This window comes from Takifugu rubripes, chromosome 15 (assembly GCF_901000725.2).
Source record: "Takifugu rubripes chromosome 15, fTakRub1.2, whole genome shotgun sequence".
Taxonomy (NCBI): Eukaryota; Metazoa; Chordata; class Actinopteri; order Tetraodontiformes; family Tetraodontidae; genus Takifugu; species Takifugu rubripes.
In genome coordinates, this window is record NC_042299.1 from 1,217,669 (window position 1) to 1,234,145 (window position 16,477).

Here is a 16,477-nt window from a genome sequence, read left to right on the forward strand (position 1 = left end):
GACCTTTGGACATGGTGCCACATGCTCGCTGGGCATGACTGGAGCTGTGGCTCCAACTCCTGACCTTCACGTGAGGAACGTCCTGCGCTCACCGTCACGCGTGTTGAGGCGCAGCTCCTCCTCCCTCAGCCTAAAGGAGCAAGTGTGGCTGAGGGAGTCACCAGATTTAGATCAGCTGTAGATCCGGTAGATCCGGTAGATCTGGTAGATCTGAGAGGACACATGGAGAGTGTCCTGCTGCTGTGAGGAGAACCACTTTACTGAGGAGCAGAACTGAGCAGGAGTGAGGAAGGAAAGGTGTTTGAGCTGCGAGTGCTGTTGACCAGAGGTGGGCTGAGGACAGGGGGGCACGTCTGGACCCAGGAACAGCCCCAGGGGTGGTTGGGGGGGGCTGTTCTGCCCTCCTGCCTTTTCTATGTCACCCTTCTCAGCACCAGTCTGGACGAGATCCACGACAGGAAATAACGTAGCACTTTTGATATTAAAGGCATCGTGCCCCCCCCCTGCCCATGCACACTCACACACACACACACACACACACACAGACACACACACACACAGACACACACACACACACACTAATCAATGATGCATTAGTTAAACCCTTTGAAACCCCCCTCCAGCTCTCCCCCGTGGGACAACAAGCCTCAGATGAAGGAACCAATAACCAGAAGAACTGGTGTTGACGTGTGCGATGCTAATTAAAGCCGAGCGGCAGGGACAGCGAGGGTCTACCGAGAGACAAAGTGGACAAAAGTGGGCGTGTCCTGGCCTGGACGCTGCCTGACCCCGGCCTGGCTGTTGTTGCCAGTCAAGGTTGTGACTCCTTTTGTAACCGTAGTGCCTCTGAGCCTCCCGCCGAGGGTGGCGAGTGCACAACAAAGAGGAGTCAAAGTCACTGGCGCTGAAAAGGGATGAGGTTCCGTTCCTGAGCCGCGGTCGGCCCCGCAGCAGAACCCTGACAGTTCTGCCTGTGTTTAGAGGGAGATGGACCCGGGCCCAGAGAAGCCAGGGTGGAGGTCTTGGAGAGCCGGATCAGATCATTAAGAAGCAGCAACTCTGAGAAACAAGCCTTTAAAGTCCTGCTGGTTCAGCCCGGTCGGCCTTTTCTCACCGGACTGTGAGCTGGAGACGTCTCTGATGTCCCTGGTCCTCCCTCCTCTAAATCAGAACCTCTGACAGATGCGATCGACCCACCGAACCTTCCAAAATGGACGGCTGGGAAAAAGACTCCAGCCAGGAAATTAGCCGTGAACTCCCCATTAACCTTCCATTAATCCCAGGCAGATGTCCTTCCTGAGGCATGTTTGGATGAAGACGTGTCCCCGTCTCTTGGCTCCACATTCCTTGTTCTTGACATGCATCACACACGTCAGAACTCTTGGACCCGAGGGCCTGAGTCCAGGGGACGGACCCGCTCTCACATGAAATAGTTGGATGTGCAGGGAAAATCTGCTAAAGTAAATCATCTAATGTGCTCTGAACATAAAAGACTCTAAGAGTGTCCTCCTCAAAACATCACACGGGAAAGACAGGACACGTGGACAACAGGCTGGACATGTGGACAACAGGCTGGACACGTGGACAACAGGCTGGACACGTGGACAACAGGGAGGACACGTGGACAGCAGGCTGGACATGTGGACAACAGGCTGGACACGTGGACAACAGGCTGGACACGTGGACAACAGGCTGGACACGTGGACAACAGGGAGGACACGTGGACAGCAGGCTGGACACGTGGACAGCAGGCTGGACATGTGGACAACAGGCTGGACACGTGGACAACAGGGAGGACACGTGGACAACAGGGAGGACACGTGGACAGCAGGCTGGACACGTGGACAGCAGGCTGGACAAGTGGACAACAGGCTGGACACGTGGACAACAGGGAGGACACGTGGACAGCAGGCAGGACACGTGGACAACAGGCAGGACACGTGGACAACAGGGAGGACACGTGGACAACAGGCAGGACACGTGGACAACAGGCAGGACACGTGGACAAAAGGCAGGACACGTGGACAACAGGCTGGACACGTGGACAACAGGGAGGACACGTGGACAACAGGCTGGACAGGTGGACAACAGGCTGGACACGTGGACAAAAGGCAGGACACGTGGACAACAGGCAGGACACGTGGACAACAGGGAGGACACGTGGACAACAGGCAGGACACGTGGACAACAGGGAGGACACGTGGACAACAGGGAGGACACGTGGACAGCAGGCTGGACACGTGGACAACAGGCTGGACACGTGGACAAAAGGCAGGACACGTGGACAACAGGCAGCACACGTGGACAGCAGGCAGGACACGTGGACAGCAGGCAGGATACATGAACAGCAGGCAGGACACGTGGACAACAGGCTGGACACGTGGACAGCAGGCAGGACACGTGGACAACAGGCTGGACACATGGACAGCAGGCAGGACACGTGGACAACAGGCAGGACACATGGACAACAGGCTGGACACGTGGACAGCAGGCAGGACACATGGACAACAGGCTGGACACATGGACAGCAGGCAGGACACGTGGACAACAGGCTGGACACATGGACAGCAGGCAGGACACGTGGACAACAGGCTGGACACATGGACAGCAGGCAGGACACGTGGACAACAGGCAGGACACATGGACAGCAGGCAGGACACGTGGACAGCAGGCTGGACAGGTGGACAACAGGCAGGACACATGGACAACAGGCTGGACACGTGGACAGCAGGCAGGACACATGGACAACAGGCTGGACACATGGACAGCAGGCAGGACACGTGGACAACAGGCTGGACACATGGACAGCAGGCAGGACACGTGGACAACAGGCTGGACACATGGACAGCAGGCAGGACACATGGACAACAGGCAGGACACGTGGACAAAAGGCAGGACACGTGGACAACAGGCTGGACACGTGGACAACAGGGAGGACACGTGGACAACAGGCTGGACAGGTGGACAACAGGCTGGACACGTGGACAAAAGGCAGGACACGTGGACAACAGGCAGGACACGTGGACAACAGGCAGGACACGTGGACAACAGGCAGGACACGTGGACAACAGGGAGGACACGTGGACAACAGGGAGGACACGTGGACAGCAGGCTGGACACGTGGACAACAGGCTGGACACGTGGACAAAAGGCAGGACACGTGGACAACAGGCAGCACACGTGGACAGCAGGCAGGACACGTGGACAGCAGGCAGGATACATGAACAGCAGGCAGGACACGTGGACAACAGGCTGGACACGTGGACAGCAGGCAGGACACGTGGACAACAGGCTGGACACATGGACAGCAGGCAGGACACGTGGACAACAGGCAGGACACATGGACAACAGGCTGGACACGTGGACAGCAGGCAGGACACATGGACAACAGGCTGGACACATGGACAGCAGGCAGGACACGTGGACAACAGGCTGGACACATGGACAGCAGGCAGGACACGTGGACAACAGGCTGGACACATGGACAGCAGGCAGGACACGTGGACAACAGGCTGGACACATGGACAGCAGGCAGGACACGTGGACAACAGGCAGGACACATGGACAGCAGGCAGGACACGTGGACAGCAGGCTGGACAGGTGGACAACAGGCAGGACACATGGACAGCAGGCTGGACACGTGGACGTTCAGGCATCATGGACCTGAAGAGGAAGTGTGTGTGTGTGTGTGTGTGTGTGTGTGTGTGTGTGTGTGTGTGTGTGTGTGTGTGTGTGTGTGCGTCAGGCCTCCTTTTGCTCCCCTTTACAGAATATTGAGTCTTTCGCGCCATCTAGCGTTAAAGGTTGGCGTGACGTCACTGCTCACGTTGCGTTCGTATTAAACGTATTTCGGTATAAACGTCAGTATAAACGTACATTTGGGGAACGCGGTTCCTTTCATGTCTGAAACATATTGGATCAACCTTTAAAAGCATTTAAAAAAAGCACTTTAAACTTAAACTTTAAAAGCATTTTTGCTCTATTCCAGTGATTATAACGTGACGAGGACATTCTTTTGGACTAGAAGCATGTGAAGCTGGAGGAAGTTGCCCCGAGTCGGGGCAGTTTTAGGGCCCAACGATCAAGACGATCCACAGAAGCTCAGATGGAAAATTCCAAATATAAGTTAGACAACACTTTTCCAAAGAAGCACGGACTGAAATTAAAGGGTCCAGATGTGCAGAAGTCGTTGGGAATTTTTACCAGGAAGTGAAAGATTTTTATTTATTTATTAAATATTCAGTTTAAAGTTGAACCTTTCAAAGTCCAGAACCACTCACACGCTAAGTTAATCTGTTGGGGTTGCAAATGAAACATTTAATGCACTTTCATAAGATGAGTTCCTGCTGTCTGTCACCATCACTTGTGTTATTCCCGCATCGGCCACCAGGGGGCGGACGCATCACGCAACGTGACGTTCAGTGTCATGTTGTGGTGTCCGTTCCATTAAAATGATCAATATAAATGTTAGCAACCCCACAATCAAATTTAAATCGAAATAATCTTAAATCACATGGAAAATATTCGCCATTTCTGTTTAATTTCTTGCACATTATTGCGGCTCCAAGAGTACAGTACTCCTGAACCGGTTGAGAGTTTCCCGATAGCATTGAACGCAGCACCGAAGCTGTCAGCTGACGCTGTTAGTCACGTGACCGGGAGCATAAGTTCGCCAGTCAGCAGCTGCGAGCGTGTGCGGCTGTGCTGGTCCTGGGCGGGATGTTTCGTTTGCTGTGCTTGTTGACGGTGTTGGGGTGCGGGTGTCCCCTGGACTCCGGCATGCTGTTCCCCCGGGAGACCTCCTCCAGGGAGGTGAAGGAGCTGAACGGCCTGTGGAAGTTCAGGGCCGACATGTCCCCGAACAGGAATCAGGGCTTCGAGAGAGCGTGGTACAAAGCCCGTCTGGAGGAGGTAACAGAACATTGCACCGCAGTTATCAGTGTCCTTTGTCCTTCCCTGCGTCATGGGGGTAAATGTCCCTCCAGGTCGCAGTGTAAAACCAATGCTTGGACATCTGTCCAGGAACTGGACACGGTTCCTGTTGTGAAATGTGTGGCTGCGTCTGTCCCTGTGCTGTGGAAGCTGCTGCTCCAGTTGCTGCTCATGTTTGAGGTTGAGTTCAGGGTGTTGCTGTCCTGCAGAGCGGCCCTGTGGTGGACATGCCCGTCCCTGCCAGCTACAACGACATCACGCAGGACTCCAGCTTGAGGGACTTCATCGGCTGGGTGTGGTATGAGCGGGAGGTGCTGGTGCCGGCCCGCTGGGTCGCCGGTGATGGGACCCGACTGGTCCTCCGTGTGGGAAGCGCTCACTATCGCTCTGTAGTGGTGAGTAAGGGCCCAGAGGACGGCCGCGCTCACGAGAGCGTTCAACGTGTAAAGGTTTGACGTGGTTGCAGTGGGTGAACGGGGTGAAGGTGACGGAGCACGAAGGCGGCCACCTTCCCTTTGAGGCCGAGATCGGCAGCGTCGTCCGCGGCGACCCGACCGCGTGCAGGATCACCATCGCCGTTAACAACACTCTGACCCTGGAGACGCTTCCTCCAGGGATGATCCAGCACATGGACGACCGCACCAAGTAAGCTCCCAGTGTCCCCGGCTCTGGTCGGGGTGTCGGGCTGAAGCTCTGAGCCATGTTCCCATGGTGACCCCAACCATCTCCCTGGAACAGGTATCCCGAAGGGTTTTTCGTGCAAAACATCAACTTTGATTTCTTCAACTACGCCGGCCTCCACCGGTCAGTGCTGCTCTACACCACCCCCGGAGCATATATCGATGACGTCACCGTGGTGACGGACTTCCTGGACAGCACAGGTGAACAGGCAGCTCCTGGCACCAGCAGGACCTTCATCTGCCCGTGACCCTTGACCAGAGACTGCGTGTGCTTCCCCGTTCCTGTCTTCAGGGTTCGTGAAATACAAAGTCTGGGTCCAGGGCGCCTCCACGTTCAGCATGAAGGTGGACTTGGTGGACAAAGACGGGCGCTCGGTGGCCACCTCCAGCGAGCAAGCCGGCGTTCTCAAAGTGGCCGACGTCAAGCTGTGGTGGCCGTACCTGATGCACGAGAGTCCGGGTTACCTTTACTCTCTGGAGGTAGGACCAGCCAGTCCAGCAGGCTCCTCCCACAAACCGCTGCCTCTCGTTGACTTTGGTCTCGTTCGGAGGCCCAAAAAGGCAGAAACTGAGCGGTCGGATCCTCCTCCGGACCCTTGAGACGCCTCCCTGACCATTTGCTTTTGCTGCGTAGGTGCGGCTGCTGGCGGCCTCTGAGGACGTGTACACGCTGCCGGTGGGGATCCGCACGGTCAACGTGAGCAGCAGCCAGTTCCTCATCAACAACAGGCCCTTCTACTTCCACGGCGTGAACAAGCACGAGGACTACGATGTGAGCGGGAGCAGCGGGAGCAGCAGGAGCAGCAGGAGCTCCTCCCTCCTCGTTCCAGCCTCTGAACCTCTTTCTTCTCCCTCGCTCTTCAGGTGCGGGGCAAAGGCTTCGACTGGCCCCTGGTGGTCAAAGACTTTAACCTGCTGAAGTGGCTGGGGGCCAACTCGTTCCGCACCAGCCACTACCCCTACGCCGAGGAGATCCTGCAGATGTGTGACCGCCATGGCATCGTGGTCATCGACGAGTGCCCGGGGGTGGGCATCAAAGACATGTGAGTGTCCCTGTGTTATAACACGGTTATAGCCACGTCAATGAGGCCTAACGCGGGCAGTAAAGCCTTGATCCCGGCTGGTGAGCACGCCGTGCACGCCCGTGCACGCTCACGCCACGACCGCCTTTGCACAGGACAATTTCCGGCTACATATAATTTAAAGGAGTTGTGTTTCATTAAAGATCAAAGCAGCGCGCCATCCCCACAGCTGTGCGTGTTTTTGCCGAGTCGTCACATTGACGTCCGCCCAGTCCGCTAACGTTCTCGTTAGGAGGCTCGCTCAGGCCCGATATTACGCAACAACGTCAGGCTGCTGTGGAGCGTCTGGACCGGTTCTCCTGACGGCCTTCGGCCACTGGTGCTGCAGGCCCCTGCGAGACTCTGGGCCGGAACCGTGGCCTCGGACGGGGGTTCTTGGATGGTAACGGCTCCAGCTGGACGCCGGCTGCTTCCTGCCTGAGCCGCTGGGCGTGAGGGGATCCGTCGGAGGGTTATTGGGGCAGCTGATCCCATGAGACCACGTGTTGAGGTGACGACTCTCATCCGGTGTGTTCTGACCCTTAGACGCAGTTTCGGCAACGCCTCCCTCAAACACCACTTGTTCGTCATGGATGAGCTCGTGCGGCGGGACAAGAACCATCCCTCCGTGGTCATGTGGTCCGTGGCCAACGAACCGGCGTCGGAGATGCCCCCTGCTGGGCTTTACTTCAAGTGAGTGCTGCTCAGCTTGGACGGGGTCGCCGACACGAGCGCGGCGAACGTGCCAGAGTAATCCGGACGCTTTCATCATTGGATTCTTTTTAACAGGACCTTGATTGAACACACCAAAGCTCTGGACCCCACCCGGCCCGTCACCTACGTCACCAGCAGCAACTACGGCCGAGACAAAGGGGTGAGCGTTGACCTCCGTCCGATATGGGCGTGATCCCAAAATAACTGGTAATAACTGGTTGATTAAAGCAGCGCTTTATTACACTGGTTTATTAAAGCAGCGTGTCGGACGTCAGCACGAATCCTCATCAAAGTATCGGCGTCATCTATCGGGGTTTTTCGTTGAGCCGAGGTTAAACCCCACTGGCAGCTGGCAGCCAGCTGTGGGTGTGGTCAGAGGTCAGAGGTCAACTGCAGTTCAGGGATCAAACTGGGATTAGAAGATGAATATTTTGAAACGTAATTTTAAACAGAAGTTTGTGCATCACTCGAGGGCGCCTGCAGGCGGCGCTGCAGCCACTGCTGACATGTTGGCATTCGTGTGTGTGTGTGTGTGTGGGGGGGGGATGGGGGCGGGGGCACAACCTGAACACAACCTGCCCGTTTACACAAAGGTAAACCCCCGGACCCCCTGTGTTTGCCCCCTCAGGCCCCCTACGTGGACGTCGTCTGTGTGAACAGCTATTTCTCCTGGTACCACGATTCGGGCCACCTGGACGTCATCGGCATCCAGCTCAACACCCAGTTCGACAACTGGTACTCGCTGTACAGGAAGCCCATCATCCAGAGTGAATACGGCGCCGACGCCGTGGCGGGCCTTCACAGCGTGAGCACGCGTCACACTTGTCTTTCTGGGGTCCCAGCCTCAGGTTTGCTCCCTGTCCCAGCAGCTGAAGGGGCTTTTCGTCCATTCTGCAGGATCCACCCATGATGTTTACAGAGGAGTACCAGAAGGAGGTGCTGAGGAGCTACCACAGTGCCTTTGACCAGAAGAGGAAGCAGTACGTCGTCGGAGAACTCATCTGGAACTTCGCTGACTTCATGACCGCTCAAGGTAGCTGCAGCTGGACTCACCTGTGGAGGCACAGCTGGAGGAGCTGTGGAGGGAACAGGCCGAGTCAGGAGTTCCTGCTCCTCTAATGTGCCAGGAGTTATTGCAGATCCTAGATTACTGCTGCCGAACAATAAACCCCCGCTCGTTAGCGTCTGACGCTGACGAGATTAGAGGATTACCTCCCACAGGTGAACGAAAGGCTCATGAGCAGGACGCTTCATAAAGCCGTAGAAACAGTGGTGGACCTGGGCCATTCAGACAGTAGAACCGCTGGCCCCCCGGGGCCCTCTGCTGGCCCCCCGGGGCCCTCTGCTGGCCCCCCGGGGCCCTCTGCTGGCCCCCCGGGGCCCTGGTGTGTGTGATGCTCCTCTGTGGCCTCATCATTTCTTCTCTGTCTGCAGGTGTCACACGAGTGGTGGGAAACAAGAAGGGGGTGTTCACCAGACAACGGCAGCCCAAAGCCGCCGCCTTCCTCCTGAAAGAGCGATACTGGGCGCTGGCCAATGAAACGGGCCGCCTGCCTCCCTGGACCAAGTACCCCTGCTCACAATGACCCCCCCCCATTGAAGCACTGTCTTATGGAAAATGCTGGTGAACGTGGTCACGTGTCATTTTTAGAACCAAAGAGCATTTTTTGATGCTGCTACGAGAGCTTCTAGTGCCTTTAGTTGGAACGTTGCTTTTCACTTCTGATAGATGAAGATTTTGATGATCAAATGTGACATTCCAGTGTCATTTAAAGCCTCTGGATGCACCTGAACGGGGGTGCGACCTTCCCCTAAACTGGCTTTCTGTGCGTTTCATTCCCTGTGTGTGTGAGTAACTACTTTTCTAAAATAAACCTGCACACCAAGAACAACTGTCCTTCGTGCACGTGCTGAGAACTGGAGGCACCAGGAGGCCCGTTTGGCCCAGCATAAGAACCAGCTGTCCCAATGCTTGGCCGACCTGGCTGTGACCTCAGGTGACCCCTCCACATGGGTCTGAGAATGGTGAAACTCTGGAAGAAATCATGTGGTGAGAAGCTTCTGAGGGAATGTTTTAATGGTAGATCATTTCCACACGACAACGACACAATTAAAAACCCTTTTCCAGGAACTTCCCTTCAGTGCGATGGATTGAACACCTTCCTGCCGCTCCTGTAACACTGCCACAAGAAAACACATTTGAAAATGACACAAGACAGATTTGGCAATGCAGAGGTGCCCGGTGAGCCTTCCTCCACAGGGGAGTCCCAGGGGGGTCCTGAAATCAGGGGTTTGACCTTCAAATGATGTGGGGAAGCAGCAGGACAGGACTGGTCTGAACAGGGTCCAGGTTGAGGGAGAGACGTGCGACAGGACCTTTCAATTCCGCATGATGGATGCATCATTTTAAGAGGGCGGAGCCGCGCTTGCTGATCCAACAGGAGGCACTTTTCTTGGTGGTGGTGGTGTTAAGGAGGGGCAGTTTTCCTCTGGGCTGGAGTAGCGGGTGAATTCAGCGCCACCACGGGCAGCTTCAGACCTGCCAGCGTGAAGCTCCGCGCGGCTCCAGACGTGAAGCTCCGCAGGGCTCCAAGCGTGAAGCTCCACAGGGCTCCAAGCGTGAAGCTCCACAGGGCTCCAAGCGTGATGCTCTGCGTGGCTCCAAGCGTGAAGCTCCACAGGGCTCCAAGCGTGAAGCTCTGCGTGGCTCCAAGCGTGAAGCTCTGCGTGGCTCCAGACGTGAAGCTCCACAGGGCTCCAAGCGTGAAGCTCTGCGTGGCTCCAAGCGTGAAGCTCTGCGTGGCTCCAAGCGTGAAGCTCCGCACGGCTCCAGACGTGAAGCTCCGCAGGGCTCCAGACGTGAAGCTCCGCAGGGCTCCAAGCGTGAAGCTCCGCACGGCTCCAGACGTGAAGCTCCGCAGGGCTCCAGACGTGAAGCTCCGCAGGGCTCCAAGCATGAAGCTCCGCGCGGCTCCAGACGTGAAGCTCCGCGCGGCTCCAAGTGTGATGCTCCGCACCAAGCGTGAAGCTCCGCACGGCTCCAGACGTGAAGCTCCGCACCAAGCGTGAAGCTCCGCAGGGCTCCAAGCGTGAAGCTCCGCACGGCTCCAAGCGTGAAGCTCCGCACCAAGCGTGAAGCTCCGCGCGGCTCCAAGCGTGAAGCTCCGCACCAAGCGTGAAGCTCCGCAGGGCTCCAAGCGTGAAGCTCCGCAGGGCTCCAAGCGTGAAGCTCCGCACCAAACATGAAGCTCCGCACGGCTCCAGACGTGAAGCTCCGCGCGGCTCCAAGCGTGAAGCTCCGCGTGGCTCCAGACGTGAAGCTCCGCAGGGCTCCAAGCGTGAAGCTCCGCGTGGCTCCAGGCGTGAAGCTCCGCAGGGCTCCAAGCGTGAAGCTCCGCACCAAACATGAAGCTCCGCACGGCTCCAAGCGTGAAGCTCCGCACCAAACATGAAGCTCCGCACGGCTCCAAGCGTGAAGCTCCGCACCAAACATGAAGCTCCGCAGGGCTCCAAGCGTGAAGCTCCGCGTGGCTCCAGACGTGAAGCTCCGCAGGGCTCCAAGCGTGAAGCTCCGCACCAAACGTGAAGCTCCGCGCGGCTCCAAGTGTGATGCTCCGCATCTGCTGATGAATGAGAACCACTAACAGGCGCGTGGGAGCTGCAGGAGCTCCACGTCAGGCAGCTGGCTGCTCCTCATCCTTCGCTGCGTCTCAGGGAAAGAACGGAGCGTTTGTGTGGCGGCAGACGGCTCAGCACTGATGCATGCTGGGCCACGGCCACCAGTCATGGGGAAAGTCGGCTCTTCCTGGCTGGTTTATCATCAGTTGCGATGGTCTCCTTTAAGCTAAATCTGTGAAAACCTCTCAATGGGTGGTGCATGTGCACGTGCACGTGAAGGCTCCTCTATCTTCATACGTGTGGATGGACCAGACAGACGTCACAGCAGCAAAAACAGCAGAACCACAGGCGGCGTTGAGCCCACCAGAGGGAAACGGCCAGTTTCCCCCTGCCCGCCATCACGAGGTCACCACGGCCGTCAGAGCCGGACCTCTGCACGGGTCCGGACCTCTGCACGGGTCCGGTGTCGCTCCTCTCTGGGGCAGAAGAGCAACTGTGGACCAGAACCTGCCTCCAGGAAGCCGCCCGGACGGCTCTGCTGGATCCTCCCGCCTCCACATATGGCTTCTGGACGGACGCCTGGTCCTTCAGAATCGTTTGTCCTCGTCACTTTTGTTGGCGTCCCGCCGAAGAACTGCAACTCAGCTCGGAAAGATCACCGTCACAGTTGGGCTCAGGTGAGAACCAAAGAGGAGGAACTAAACCAAAGAGGAGGAACTAAAGCAAAGAGGAGGAACTAAAGCGTGGAGGTGGACACAAGGGGAAGGTGCGGGACGCTGTAGGAGCAACCTTCTCCACCTCAGCAGCGTTGAGGAGGGAGGAACACTTCGCTGGTACCTTCAGTTACAAAAGAGTGGTCACAAAAATAAAGCCTTGCACCTGTGACAGCTCAACGGGACCAGGACCGGAACACAGAAGAACCGTCGCCCTCCTCCAGGCACGTTTGCTGGTCAGGGATGCGTTTCAGACGAGAGCGAGGGCGCCTTCGCGCTAACGTTGGCGAATAACCGGAAGAATCCCGAACGACGCTGACGTGCACGCCTGACCAGGAGTGCAGGGCAGAAGATGTCCCGAGCTCATCCTCTGCCTCCTCCACCCAGGAGGACCAGCTGATCACGTCCTGGTCCGTCCCAGCCTAGACTGGAGCACTGCTCAGCAGCTGTGTGCGGGACCTCCCCCGTCCTCCTCTCTGGACTCCAGCGGTCCCTTCAGACACAAACATGCCACACGTCGTGAAGAAACAAAGCAAAAACGCCTCCATCGGTACGAGTGGGATCCTTCACGCAGATCCGGGCAGACTTCCGTCTCCAAACGGCACAATTTGGGAAGGGGTTGTTAAATTTGGGACCTGATTATTTAGGTGCTTTGCTGCTGTGCAGGACCAGGGCCTCCACACCCCCTCCATCCTCCTGCTCCCCCTCCACCCACACCTTTTTGTTCACATGTGCTCCATCCTTCCTGGCCGGGGCGCGGCGCCACCAGCCCCGTCCCACGCGGACTCAAGGTTAAAGGAAATTTAAGAGGCCGTCATCCTGGCAGAAGCCTCCACGCGTGACACGCCGAGGTACCGGGCCCCACGCTTGGGTTATTTTTGAAACACAGCAGCAGAAACATTGTTTGGAAGCAAGGTCTCCTGGAGGCAATTCAAATGGCCAGAGGTCACGTGTTTGTTCTTTTTTTTTTTGACGTTGTTGTTTGTTTATTTGATTTTTCACCGCCGTTCTGAACAGCTTAGTCCTGCTTGGCCTGGAGCTTCTGCTTCCAGGCCTCGTTCAAGTAAACCAGTCGCTTGTAGTTGAGGACAAAAAGGATGAAGTTCAGCGCGTACGTGGTGACGCAGATGACGCACAGGTCCTTGAGGACAAAGTAGAGGATGTAGCCCAGGTAGAGCGAGCCCACCACCGACATGATGGACGTGGTCATGAGGATCAGGGCCGCCATCGCACTGACCGTCATTCCTGGAGCCGGAGAAGAGAGGAGAGCTTAGACAGAGCTGCAGCACAGACATGAAGAGAGAGAGCGCTCCCGGCCACAGGCGCCGGCCCGTGGTGGCGCCGGCCCGTGGCGGCGCCACCAGCAGGCCGCCGGAGTCACCCGCACTTTGACTCTGATTGGTGGCAACATTAAGGGTTAGTTACTGGTGAGACGACCTTAAATGAGGTCATCCCAACTGGGGAGGGGGGGTCATGTGACCCAGGGAGCCCCAGGCCAGACGAGAGTGTGTGTCAGAACCAGACGGGCAGAAACAGGAAGTGAGTGTGATATAAAGCCTTCCTCCGTGTAATAGCACCACTATTTGTGGCCACTGATGTGACGGTCATGTGAGCTGGCATTAGTCAAGTGTAGCGTTTGGGTCGGGCCGCTCCGGTCCCGCTCCGGCCCATCTTACCTAGTAAAAGCTGGAAGGCGTAAAAGACGATCCCGTAGACGCTGTTGGGTTGGTTCAGTGCGCTGTCGTTCCCAAAAATGGAGCCCAAGAGTCCAAATCCTCGGCCCCACCTAAAGCACACAGACACGTGAGCGGTGGAGGCAGCAACAGCAAACGTCTCCACCAGCTGCTGAACGGTTCCGACAGGCCCGTCCAGCAGAACTCTGGGGAAAACCTGACTCAACTGGTCCATTACTGTACTGCCAGTTCAGAAAATCAATGAATTCTGATAAGACAGAGGAGACGGAAGCGTAGCAGAGGGGCCGGTGTTGGGCAGAAGGTGCCGGGTTGGGTTTGCCTCAGAACCTTCACCCAAAGCCCACCACGTCCAGGGTGGGTGGAAACCGGGTCTGAACACTTTGGCTCACATTTACAATAAAAAGGCAACACTTCATCAGAGCAGCGGGATGGTGTCATTCCCCTCATAATTCTAGTGGTGAAACATCAAATATTAACAGGGATAAAGCGGACACACACACACACACACACACACACACACACGCGGTTGGTGACAAACTTTCAGCCACAAAGGAACAGAACGCGCTGCAACACCCTCCTGACAAACAGCTCCGCTTCTTGACAGGCTACATTCCACTCAACGTGTCCGACGGGTTTCTTCAGAACCAGCCCAATCTTCCTGGGCTCAGTCTTCCCTGGGTTCGGGTCATTTCCCACCTGAGCCGTTGATCCGTCTGCTAACAAAGTCCCGACCCAACAGGGGGCCACCCAGACGGGGTTCCCCCGTGCTCCGGGTGGCTCCCCCTTCAGGAGCCAAGGGGGGGGGGGGGGGGTCTGACACCGAAGGGACTGGCAGCTGACGGCAGGGGCAGCGCGTGCCAGGCGGTGAAAGGATCATTCTGTCCGGGATGACCTTAAACTGGCTCAGTTCGGCTCGATTCGATGGAGTTGAACCAGAACCAGCACCATCACACACACACACACACACACACACACACACACACACACACACACACACTCGCAAGCTAACCATAACTTTGTTCTTGAGCCGGTGTTCGGAACTACTCCTCCCTTTAGCGTGCGCGAGGACAGCCACTCCAAACCGGTAAACGACAGAATTAGTCAGGAGGTGACCGAGGAGTAGTTGAAGCGCGACTATGGGTTAGTTAGTAGTCCTCAATGGGCTCTGCTAACGGCTAGCGGCGCTAGCAGCTAGGCTACCCGGCTAATAATGTGTCTTATTTCGGATGTTGGAGGGAGCCCGGGGAGGGACGCGGGCATCAGGGGCAGGAGAGCGCTGCTTTCCCGCTCCCGCTCCCGCCCTAAACGCTCGCGCAGACAGTTAAACCTGCGGTTCCCCTCCCAGACCGCCACAATAGCGGCTCCATTGAGCGCTCTTTGCGGAATTCAAATTACCTGGAGCCGAACACTTTAGAACAGCTGATGGAGCTACTGACGTCGCACAAAGCCTTATAACTGGGATCCCGAGCATGTTCCCTCTCCACGTGGAAGGCGTACAGAGACAGCAGTATGCCCAGGAGGCACACGAGGACCCGGGCTATTCTTTCCCACCGAGGGGTGGATACTCTCAGGACGGGCGCCGCCATCGCTGTCTGGCCTGGCTGGAGACACGCATACATACGCAGGGAGCTCGCCTGCGACACACAGCTGCGACGTGGACTCTGCGTCACCACGTTCCGCGACGCCGGGGGCGGGGCGATGGGCGGGGCGATGGGCGGGGCGCGGGGAGGGGAGGGGCGCGGGAACCCAGCCAGGGCGCGTTCAAGACAACAACCTGTGGAAACAGCAGCGATGTGGCTGCGCTGTTAGCTGTTTTTATTCATGACGCAGCGACAATACAGCACACACCACTTAAATCTTTACATCCTTTCGCCCACATTGAGCTCAATTAGTTTTCATCCTCGTTCACGCGACACGCTTTAAAATAAAGATACGAAAACGGTTGACGCGATACAATACCAAGTATCGGTATTAGTTTGCAAGAGTCAAAATTAAATCCTCATAATCCTCTTTGGGCGACCTGCTATAATTATGTTTATCAAAATTCATCAAAAAATAAAACCATGTTAGGCTCAGTGTTTATTTAAACAACGTTAAGAAGAGTCTATTTACAAGGGAGTCAGAGGCGAGCTCGATCACGTGACTGCGCGAATATAAACAGAGGGTGACATCACTTGTTTACTCGCTCCGAGACTCGTCGACCCGACAAGCTGCAGTATTCCGTCTCCAAATGGCGACAGACATCGAGAGGCTGGTCTCTTTCGAAGAGGCATATTACGATCAATACGATTACTATAATCTGATGGAATACTCATGCCACGCGCGCGGCAAAGGCAGGACCAAGAGGGAGATCGAGCTGAACACGAACCGCCACAGCCCCGCAGGACACGAGAGGAAGATCGTGGAAAAATTTCAGAACAGCGAGATGAAGCGCAGAAGGACCAAGAGTTCGCCGTCGTAAGGGCCCCCCTCGCTTCTCCAGGTGAGGTGTAGAGGTGCAGGTGTGTTTCCGCGGCAGGTAGCGGTGCAGGTGTGTTGCTGCGGCATTACCCCGGCGGCCCGCCTGCTGCCGTGCTGACCCGGATCCCGCAGCGGCCCTCGCTTCATGGCCTTCTTCTTATTTCCCTCTAGATGTGGACCTGACCGGTGTCTGTGGTGTTGACCGTGGTGCTCGAGTGTCGTCTCTGCCTTCCCCGACCCACCGAACGGAGCCTGTGACTCCCGCTGCCCCGCAGGCGGTCGTTAAACGGCTCAACATTCCACACTAACCTGCAACTAGATCTTTGGCTCTCAAGTTACCGCCTGTGCAAGAATAGTTCCTGTTTTATAGGTCATTGGTGTGTGTGCTTCATAGCTATAAGCGCGCGTTTAGTCACTTCTGTGGGTGCAGAAGACGTGCTGGATTTTAATTCTATTGAAATAAATGTGATTAAAACACATTTGCATCATATTGTCCTTGCTTACACTTTGATAAAAACGTATTCTGACCGTTATATGATGAAATATAGGTGTTTTTTTTTAGAAGGCAGGCACACCCAAGGCGAAGGATGTGGATATTGGCTTTC

General features: G+C 56.3%; 2 protein-coding genes across 2 annotated transcripts; one reads left to right on the forward strand and one right to left on the reverse strand.

Annotated features, from left to right (window-relative positions):
• The first annotated feature begins 4,652 nt into the window (after positions 1–4,652).
• On the forward strand, positions 4,653–9,276 carry gusb (glucuronidase, beta). The gene is made up of 12 exons (XM_029848548.1): positions 4,653–4,911; positions 5,142–5,327; positions 5,399–5,577; positions 5,671–5,813; positions 5,905–6,092; positions 6,247–6,384; positions 6,477–6,655; positions 7,220–7,366; positions 7,463–7,547; positions 8,016–8,192; positions 8,285–8,420; positions 8,822–9,276. The coding sequence occupies exons 1-12, from the start codon at positions 4,720–4,722 to the stop codon at positions 8,971–8,973; spliced, it is 1,902 nt and encodes a 633-aa protein (XP_029704408.1). The 5' UTR covers positions 4,653–4,719; the 3' UTR covers positions 8,974–9,276.
• A 3,459-nt stretch (positions 9,277–12,735) lies between these two features.
• vkorc1l1 (vitamin K epoxide reductase complex, subunit 1-like 1) lies at positions 12,736–15,013 on the reverse strand. Its single transcript, NM_001032768.1, has 3 exons — positions 14,808–15,013; positions 13,395–13,504; positions 12,736–12,963 (listed from the first exon to the last, which is right to left on the reverse strand). Exons 1-3 carry the CDS (start codon positions 14,996–14,998, stop codon positions 12,737–12,739), a joined length of 528 nt encoding a protein of 175 aa, NP_001027940.1. The 5' UTR covers positions 14,999–15,013; the 3' UTR covers position 12,736.
• Positions 15,014–16,477: the final 1,464 nt, after the last annotated feature.

Coding starts and splice junctions, on each gene's coding strand:
- gusb (XM_029848548.1), top strand. CDS start 4,720: ATGTTTCGTTTGCTGTGCTTGTTGACGGTGTTGGGGTGCGGGTGTCCC. Junction 6,385..6,476: donor ACAAGCACGAGGACTACGAT/GTGAGCGGGAGC, acceptor CTCGCTCTTCAG/GTGCGGGGCAAAGGCTTCGA. Junction 8,421..8,821: donor TGACTTCATGACCGCTCAAG/GTAGCTGCAGCT, acceptor CTCTGTCTGCAG/GTGTCACACGAGTGGTGGGA.
- vkorc1l1 (NM_001032768.1), bottom strand. CDS start 14,998: ATGGCGGCGCCCGTCCTGAGAGTATCCACCCCTCGGTGGGAAAGAATA. Junction 13,505..14,807: donor TCTAAAGTGTTCGGCTCCAG/GTAATTTGAATT, acceptor TGTGTGCTTTAG/GTGGGGCCGAGGATTTGGAC. Junction 12,964..13,394: donor CGCCTTCCAGCTTTTACTAG/GTAAGATGGGCC, acceptor CTCCGGCTCCAG/GAATGACGGTCAGTGCGATG.